At 42.7% G+C, this 9,468-nt stretch overlaps 1 protein-coding gene across 1 annotated transcript; it reads left to right on the plus strand.

The window, feature by feature from the left end:
• The first annotated feature begins 2,459 nt into the window (after positions 1-2,459).
• On the plus strand, positions 2,460-8,989 carry TXNDC2 (thioredoxin domain containing 2). Its single transcript, XM_035013787.1, has 2 exons — positions 2,460-5,417; positions 5,707-8,989. The coding sequence occupies exons 1-2, from the start codon at positions 5,315-5,317 to the stop codon at positions 7,185-7,187; spliced, it is 1,584 nt and encodes a 527-aa protein (XP_034869678.1). The 5' UTR covers positions 2,460-5,314; the 3' UTR covers positions 7,188-8,989.
• The last annotated feature ends 479 nt before the right edge of the window (positions 8,990-9,468 follow it).

Consider the following 9,468-nt stretch of genomic DNA (forward strand, 5'->3'; position numbering starts at 1 on the left):
TCAATGAAATCTGAATCAAGTATAGCCTTTAGTTAAAATAACATATCAGTATTTGTTTTTAGTTGTGACAAAGGTAATGTAAGATGTTAATAAGGGAAACTTGATGTGGGGTATATGAGAACTCTCTGCACGACCTTTGAATGTTTCTTGTAGATATAAATCTATTCTAAAATTAAAAATTTACATAAAACTGCATTTTCATGCTGCAACACCGTCTTCCCTCCTAGAATAAAAATTAGAAGGTATACAAGAGGTAAAGACGCAGAGAACTGGGACATCTGGGTGGTTCAGTCGGTTGAGCGTCTGCCTTTTGCTCAGGTCATGATCCCAAGGTCCTGGGATCAAGCCCCACATAGGGTTCCCTCCTCAGTGGGGAGCCTGCTTCTCCTCTTCCTTCCTGTTCATGCTCTGTTGCTGTCTCTGTCACTATCTCTGTCTGTCTGTCTCTCTCAAATAAATAAAATCTTTGAAAAAAAAAAAGACACAGAGAACCCTCTCCGGCTTCAGTTTTTACTGTGATTAGTAAAGAGAACTTGTGATTAATAGAGAGATTCTTTTACTTCCAAATCTCACATTGGAAATATGATTTCTAGCAGAGTTCTTACAAAATAACACAAAATGTCCTATTTTGTATCTTAGACTGTTGTAGTGTTGATTCATACTAAATTTCCCCACTTCCTGTCACCTGTCCATTATGATAAATAACCAAAAAAGTCTGAATCTTTATAGGGAAAATGTTTTTATTAGTCCAGAGTAAATCGGTGGTTACTTTGATACATGCAGTATATAAAAAAATTAAGGCTCTGGGGCACTTGGGTGGCTCAGTTGGTTAGGTGTCTAACTCTTGATTTCAGCTCAGGTCATGGTCTTAGGGTTGTGAGATTGAGCCCTGCATCAGGCTCCGCTGGGTGTGGAGCCTGCTTAAGACTCTCTCCTTTTCCCTTTGCACTTCACTACACTCTCTAAAAAAAAAAAAAAAAAAAAAGGAAGGAAGGAAGAAAACTTAAAGCTCTAAGTGTCTATCCGTGATCTTTTTTACTATCTCTCTGAGATGGCTAATTTTTCAGTAAGTTAGCCAAAGGAATGACTTATAGACTGACTTCACTTTAAATTATTGGGATTCTCATTGGGAATTAAATCTGGAAAGTTTTACCACTATTATTATTATTATTTTTTAAAGATTTTATTTATTTATTTGACAGAGAGAGACACAGCGAGAGAGGGAACACAAGCAGGGGGAGTGGGAGAGGGAGAAGCAGGCTCCCCGCAGAGCAAGGAGCCCGATGCAGGGCTCGATCCCAGGACCCTGGGATCATGACCTGAGCCGAAGGCAGACGCTTAATGACTGAGCCACCCAGGTGCCCTACCACATTATTTTTATGGGTTTTATTATTATTATCATATGGGGCTGTGGAGGAGGCAGCCTTAGAAGCTAGGAAGTTTATAAACAAATATACCATGAGAAGTGAAAATCATAGAAGACAAAATTGATGGATTTAACTACACAAAAATGGAAGCATTTGTATGTTGCTCCAAAAATATCATGAACAAAATTAAAAGACAAACTGAGAAAGACTATGATAATAACTGGCAAAATGTTAAGGGAATGAATGTATATGGAGCTGCCTCCCCTTTAAGAACTATCAAGCAAGTGATACCACAGTTTGCAAAAGAAGAAATATAAATTGATGAAAAAATGTACCCAAATTCAACTTAATAAGGAAATGCAAATTAAGATACTAATGACATAACTTTCTTTGTCCATCAAATTGTACTTTCATACCTTGCTGATATTACAGATTGGAAGAGAAGTCTTTAAAATGTCTACCAATTGATCTAGGGATTCCATTTCTAGAATTTTATTCTAAGAAAATAATTAAGGGGCGCCTGGGTGGCTCAGTTGGTTGGGCGACTGCCTTCGGCTCAGGTCATGATCCTGGAGTCCCGGGATCGAGTCCCGCATCGGGCTCCCTGCTCGGCGGGGAGTCTGCTTCTCCCTCTGACCCTCCCCCCTCTCATGCTCTCTCTATCTCATTCTCTCTCTCAAATAAATAAATAAAATCTTAAAAAAAAAAAGAAAATAATTAAGAATATGCAAAGGCGTTAATCCATAAATGTTTATTTTTATATTGCTTATTTATAACAGCAAATAATAACAACCTTTATGTCCATCGATAGGAAATTGTTTAAATAAATTGTAGTTTGTCCATTCAAAGGAACATTAATCAGTCATTAAAAATGATTATGTAAGTCAGGGATCAGCCATTTGTGTTCATTGGCCAGTTGCCTGGTTTTGTAAATAAAGTTTTATTAGGACACAGCCATGCCCATTTGTATGGCTGCGTATTAGTTTGCTAGGGCCGTCATACCACTGACTGGGTGGCTTAAACCACAGAAATGTATTGTCTCACTGTTCTGGAGGTTAATAATCCAAAATCAAGGTGTCCAAAGGGTATGTTTTTTTCTGAACATTGTGAGGAAAAGATCTGTTCCAGGCCTCTCTCCTTGCTTTGTAAATGGCCATCATCTGTGTCTTCGTCGGGTCTTACCTCCATGTGTGTCTGTGCCCAAATGCCCCCTTTCCCTAAGAATGCCAGTCATATTTGATTAGGAGCCCACCCTACTCCAGGATGACCTCATCTTAACTGATTCATCTGCAATGACCCTGTTTCCAGAAAAGGTCACATTTGGAGGTACTGGGGGCTAAGACTGCAGCATATGAATCTTGGGAAGGCGCCATTCATTCTGCGACAGCTGCTTGCATGCGACAGAGGCGGAGTTGAGTGGCTGTGACTGAGACCATGCAGTCTGCAAAATCTAAAGTCGTCACTTTTCAGGAAAAGTTTGCTGACACCTGCTACAGGTTTTGATGGGGAGAAGATTCAAAAATATATTCTTAAATGAAAAGGATTACAATAGTACCTTTTGGAAAATTATCTCATTTGAAAATATCTATGTGCAAATAATGAGAAAGGCAAAGAATATACATCACAATATTGTTAGTGGTGATCCTTGAAGATCGGCACTTTGAGTAATTCTTATTTTCTTTTAACTTGTGTTTCCTAATGTTTCTATTATAAACATGTATTATTTTTGCAATTATAAAACCAAAAAATTTACACCAGCATAATGTATAAAAGCTAGACTGCCACGTTGTCTTTGTAAGCATGGGGTAGAAATGAATTTCCACACAGTATTTATTCCAAATTCTAGTGTGCTTCCCTATACTGTGGAGGCTGGAAATCCGAAAACCACATTTTTTGGACTCCCCTGGGGTTCTGGGTGCAAAATAGATTCTGCCAGTAGACGGACCTGCTTGGGAAGAAAGCCATCATCTTGCAGCTTTGCCCCTCTCTGCCGGGGGCGTTCAGCTCTAGCTCTGAGCTAAGAGGGGGTTGGGCAGTGGCTGTCTCCCCCTTAGATTGCAGCTAGAGCGAAAGTTCTTGGAGTCAACAACGGTCTGATTCCCTGCCTTCCTGATATCATGGAGGCCGCTACCCCCTGGCAGGCCAGTTCTGCAGTGCTGCTCATCTTTCTAGAAATTATTCTAGGACACATAGCTGAGAGGCAGGCTTTCCAGCTATTTTATAATTAGATAAATCTTCCTGTGCCTAAAATAGCTGATTTATTGTTTCCATGACAGAACCACAACTGACATAAGGGTTCATGAGCAATTTGGGGACCAGCTTGTGCTAAAGGAAATTTTCTCCTGAAAGTACATTTTTTTGACAAGATGAATGAAAATTATTCAGAGGCATCGATATTTCAAGTTGCTTGGACTCCATCTGAATTGCAGAATGAAGAGTAGAAATAATTGGAACCATTCTGCCAAATCTAAAACACAGCTCAGATCCCCCAAGTATAAATGCAACAGGGTCACAGATCTCCTCACTTTTATGAAGATATGCAAATAGAATGTGGCCTTAAACTTTTTCTACAGGGGATCTACTTTCTCCATGAGCCTTATCTCTAGGGGATTTGAAGAGGAATGGTGAGGGGCAGGATTCAATCTGCCTGTTTGTGAAATTTCAGCCTGATGAACAATTTTTCATTCTGGTAGCAGCTCAGTCTTTCTGATTCCTCCCATTTCTCCATAGTATCTGGGTGCACAGGGTCGTGTGGTCTGGTTGTGGCCCATCCCTCTGCCTCTGGTTTCCCATATGAAGAGGCTAGTCTGGCCTGGTCCCTAAACTGAGGACTGCTGAGGACCACTGGTCCCATCTTGGGGGTGGGCCACCATGTTCTTACCCACTGGTCGAGCCTATGACTCCAGTCCTTGCCTCTGGTCACAAATCCCCCTTCACAGTAGCTTCTTTCTTCTTCCTTGAGTTCCCCGTAGGTCTGCTGGTCTTCCCAGGACACTCCCAACCCCATTGTAGGATATCCAGATCCCTGGCATGCGCACAGCAGGCTATGGGGCCAGGAGCCTGCCCCAGGCCCAAGAACCCAGTCATGCCCTCTGCCAGGGGCCCACGCTGCCATGTTGATATGGAGTCAATGAGGATGTGGGCTCTTCCTGGCCTCCCAAATGGAGCCCAGGCAAATACTCCTCTGCTGTCAGCTTTCCTCTGAACACATCTAACCTGGATCCATGCTGAGGTTTCATTCTTGAAGAGGGGAGGCCAGGACACATGTACCTGTTTCTCTTGGGTCCCCATCTATTTGGAATGAAGGGGTGATGTTTTCACTTCTTCTCAGTTAGGGAATTTCTCCATGTCATAATCTACTCCCTTCCAAATAGGTCAAACAGGACACCTGACAGTCAGGCAGAACTTTGTAGAGGAGGGTAACATGGCTAGGAAGAGACACTCAGATGGTTATGGTGGGTGAGTCAAAGGGGAAGCTGGGGCTGAAGAGTCCTAGAGGGAGGTTGTAGGAAAGTTGGTTTTGGGTTACCATCCTTTGGCAAACAGAACAGTTCAGGGTAGTATTTGGAGGACAGGCTTGGAACCTGCCCACCTACTAGCTTTGTGACCTTGAGCAAGTTACATAACCTGCCCAAGGCTCAACTTTCTTATTTGTAAAGTGGGGATCATAATGGCACTTACCTCAGTGGTTTGCTGTGTTACAGGACATAATGCCTGTGAACACACAGCAGGCACTGGGCTCAGGCTGATGCACAGCTCAGCCGCCATAACCAAGGCTGTCACAAAACTTTCAAATGCTACTGTTATGAGTACCAAGAGGGAAAACCAGCTGTAAGTACTACCCACATGTAAGTTGTTACTTGTATGATGTAGGTTGGCGAGTTTGGAAGAAGTTGGAGGGTACAACCTCGTCTTCACTGTGAGGCACGCATGAAGTATGAGTGGCTATGGACAAGAAACTGGAAGTGGAAAGTGATAGAGAGGGAGTCCCAGAAGAACCGAAAATGAGTCCAGAGAAACAAGAAGAAACCAGTCAAGGTGATGCCAATGGTAAGTGGGAGGGAGGAGGGCCACCTTAGGGACCTACATGCTTAGGGAGAAGGCAGCAGGATTGAAGCAGAGAAAAGTTGTAGTTTTAAAAAAGACAACTCTATATAAAGATCAGTGTAATCACATGCTGCCTGGCCTTCTGTTGAATGTGATTATTCAGTTGATACATCATTCATAAAACTACATTTGCGGGTTCTAAGAATGACATTTGTCTTCCCCAGAGTATGTGATAAGAATTTTTTTTGTTTCTTCTTTTGCACTTTATTTATTTATTTGTTTGTTTGTTCAGAAAGTGTATTATTACAGGGTCTGTCCAGCCATCTGACTCCGTTGGTACCAGAATTCTTGGACCCAGCATGTATCCAGGAGAAGGCCTTGGCCCGTGAGGTAAACAACATACAACACATGCCTGCAAAGGAGTCCAGAGGTCCACAGCCCAAGGACGTATTTCCCCCTGTATGGGGCGGTAGCATCTCCAATTCCTCAGCAAAAACCATACAGCCCAAGCAGGCTGACATCCCCAGTTTTTCAGCAAAACCCATCCTGCCCAAGCAGGCTGATACTCCAAGTTTGTCAGCAAGAACAATCCCACCCAAGCAGGCTGTCACCCCCAACTCCCCAGAAAAAATTATCCCACTCAAGCAGACTGACATCTTCAATTTCTCAGCAAAACCCCTATCACCCAAGCAGGCTGACACCTCCAGTTTTTTAACAAAAATCATCCCACCTAAGCAGGGTGATACCTCCAATTCCCCAACTAAAACCACCCCATACAAACAGACTGATATCCTCAATTCCCCAGCCAAAACCATCCTACCCAAGCAGGCTGACACCCCTAATTTTTCAGTAAGAACCATCCCCCCCAAGCAGGCTGACACCCCCAATTTTTCAGCAAAAATCATCCCATCCAAGCAGGCTGACACCCTCCATTCTTTAGAAAAAATTATCCCACCCAAACAAGATGACATCTCCAATTCCTCAGAAAAAATCACCCTGCCAAAGGAAGATGGCACGTCTGCTTCTTCAGAAAAGAACATCCCATGCAAGCAGGGTGACACCAATTCCCCAGTAAAATCCATCCTGCCTAAGCAGGGCAATAGCCTCAAGTTCTTAGCAAAATCCATTCTGCCCAAAGGGGCCAACACCCCCAAGTTGTCAGCAAAATCTTTCCAGTCTAAGCAGGTCAACAGCCCCAAGGTCTTAGCAAAAACCATCCTGTCCAAGCACAGCCACACTTCCAAGTCCTCAGAGGAAAGCCTCCTGCCCAGAGAGGGTGACATCAAGTCCTCAGAAGATACAATCCACCCCAAGGAGGGGGACATCACCCAGTCCTCAGAGGAAACCATCCAGTCCAAGAAGGGTGACATTCCCAAGTCCTCAGAAGAAGCCATCCATCCCATAGAAGGCAGTGTCCAGAAGCCATCAGAGACAATGGAACTCTTGGAGGTGGACTTGGTGAAAATGATCCTGAGCAAGGAGGACTTTGAGTTGGCACTCAAGGAGGCCGGGGAGAAGCTGGTAGCCGTGGACTTCTCAGCCACCTGGTGTGGGCCTTGCAGGACCATCAGGCCCCTTTTCCGGTCCCTGTCCTTGAAGTATGAGGATGTGGTGTTCCTGGAAGTGGATGCTGATGAGTGTGAGGAGCTGGTGAGAGACCTGGAGATCATTTGCATTCCAACCTTTCAGTTTTATAAAAAAGAAGAAAAGGTGGGAGAATTTTGTGGTGCTATTAAAGAAAAACTTGAAGCAAGCATTGCAGAATTAAAGTAATTGTGAATTCTGAAAGCACTGTTAACAGTCAGCTGGTTATAGTTTGTGATTTTTTTATTTACAAAAAGAGATGAGACATAACGAAAGTGTATGTCTGAATGACACCTGCTCATAAGTGATGAAGTGTTAACTCCACCTTTTCAAAAAGTAGTAAAAGCACGAAAGCATGTTGTGACCATGCTTTCGTGGGTAGGAAAGGGTGATATTAGAATTTCCTTTGGTGGAGATTAGGAGTCTACCTGTCTCCTATTTTTTTGATCATGATTTTTTTGGAACTCACCCTTGAAAATTCAGTTCATTTGGTGTTAGTGGCAACATTGGAAATTTAGACAATTCTTCTGTAAAAGTACATGATTTAAAGATGAGTGGAGACTTCTTTTCTCATTTGGGGTTTCTGATAAGATGCTTTGGGAAATAAAGAATTTGAAAGGTTCACATATCCTACCTAACCTCCTCTAAGTGCGGGGAGTGCTACGGAGGCCTCAGGAAATCCCATGGGCTCACCAAGCCTGCGTGGGATTCCTTGGTGGCAGAGTCAAGACCAAGGCCATGTTCCCAGATCTCAAGTGCAGCAGGCCTCTTTCTACTAATCATGCCCACAAAATCCGAGACAGACCTCCCAGCTTCTGGTTTCTCAGACCAAGAGCTTTACTATTCAGGTCAAAGTCAGGGTGATCTTCCATGCCATTATGACATCAGCTCCCTGGTGACAGAGTTCCTACTTTGTCTCCTGGTAACTGGATTTCTGAAACCCGCTCCCAGACGTCTCAGAGCCCAGAGGCCCAGGTCTGGGTCACAGATGGTGGCTTGGTCCAGAGTTTTTGTGTTTTAAAAAAATGTGTATGTGATACACACACATATAACAGCATGTATTTAATGTATACACTTTGATGAATTTGGGCATATGCATTCACCCATGACATCATTACCACAGTCAAGGTAATAAACATGCCCCTCGCCTCCAGAGTTTCCCTGTGTGTACTCTTTTTTGTTATTGTGGTGACGGTGGTGGTGGTAAGAGTGCTTAACAGGAGATCTAACCTCTTAACCACAGTTTAAATGCACAATACTATGTTGTTAATGACAGGCACTCTGTTGTATAGCAAATCTCTAGAACTTACCCATTCTGGAGAACGGAAACTTCTACCCAGTGAGCAACAACTCCTCATGTCTCCCCCTTTTCCTCGTCAGCCACCATCCTGTCTTCTGCTGGTCCAGTCTTTTAAAGAATTTGAACTAGTTGTCAACATTTCAAAAAACCAGGATTCCCTTTTAAACCTTGAATTCTAGCTTTTCTTGAAAAATTGTAAAATCTGGCAGTCTGGGCTTGGGTTCCCTCAGGAAACCAATCTAATCTTAGAGGCTGAGTGGCACTGCCTCCCAACAGTGGTGAGGAACCTCTCTGGCTTCTTTTATGTGGCTGAGTTGCAATCCCTATCTAAGTTAACCGCAGGAGGGGGCTGCCCCAGCAACTCCCACTCTGTGCATTATCTCAATCATAGACCTTATCTGAGCCATGAAAAATAACCACCTAACAATAGAAACAAAATGCCATGCATACCTGGACTTTTTTCCAAAAACATTTGGAATGACTTACATAAAGTATTAATGATAAGGCTAACAAATTCATGAAAATGAATAAGATGTCAACTGAGGCTCATATAATCACTCTGTCTGAGTGGCACATTTTGTTCTGAGCTTTTTAGCAGTGTGGATGGGGTGAGAAGAGGCAAACTTATGAGAAAAGGCAAACTCAGTAATACCCAGATATCATTACCCCAAAGGAGAAAACACTGGAATTTGAAAAATGAGTCAATGATTTCCCATAACTAAATTCTTGAATGAAATTTTTCATCTGGGAACCTCTGGATGAGATTCTTGACAGTATTTTTTATAAGAAATTCAGAAACAATTCTCATATAGTTATTTCTGATAATAATCTCTCATAAAAGCCAAAGCTATGATCATAAACCACTTTTCAATGAGGGGATTTGGGAGTAGGGTACAAGCACATAGCTTTTATTTTCATATAAATGGACTCCTATTAATGATCCATATATCTATTCTTTTCTTCTGGTAGAGAGACCTTCCTCTGACTTTTTTCACTCAGATGTGTTCTTGTTTTCCATATTGAACAGGCTGGTTTTAATGTAACTTTATCTGCTTAGACATTTAGGAATTAACTCAACCCCTCCGCTACCAGAGCCCCTTTTGGATAACCTAGCCCTGCAACACTTTAGACTGTGTAATTTGGAGGACCAGGGACCTCCAAATCTAACAT

The sequence above is a fragment of the Mirounga leonina genome, unplaced genomic scaffold, assembly GCF_011800145.1.
Source record: "Mirounga leonina isolate KUSES-001 unplaced genomic scaffold, KU_Mleo_1.0 Mir_167, whole genome shotgun sequence".
NCBI lineage: Eukaryota > Metazoa > Chordata > Mammalia > Carnivora > Phocidae > Mirounga > Mirounga leonina.

Bases quoted from the DNA above. Each gene is read 5' to 3' on its own strand.
- TXNDC2 (XM_035013787.1), top strand. From the start codon at position 5,315: ATGGACAAGAAACTGGAAGTGGAAAGTGATAGAGAGGGAGTCCCAGAA. The intron at 5,418-5,706 runs GTAAGTGGGAGG...TTGTTTGTTCAG, and splicing joins CAGTCAAGGTGATGCCAATG to AAAGTGTATTATTACAGGGT.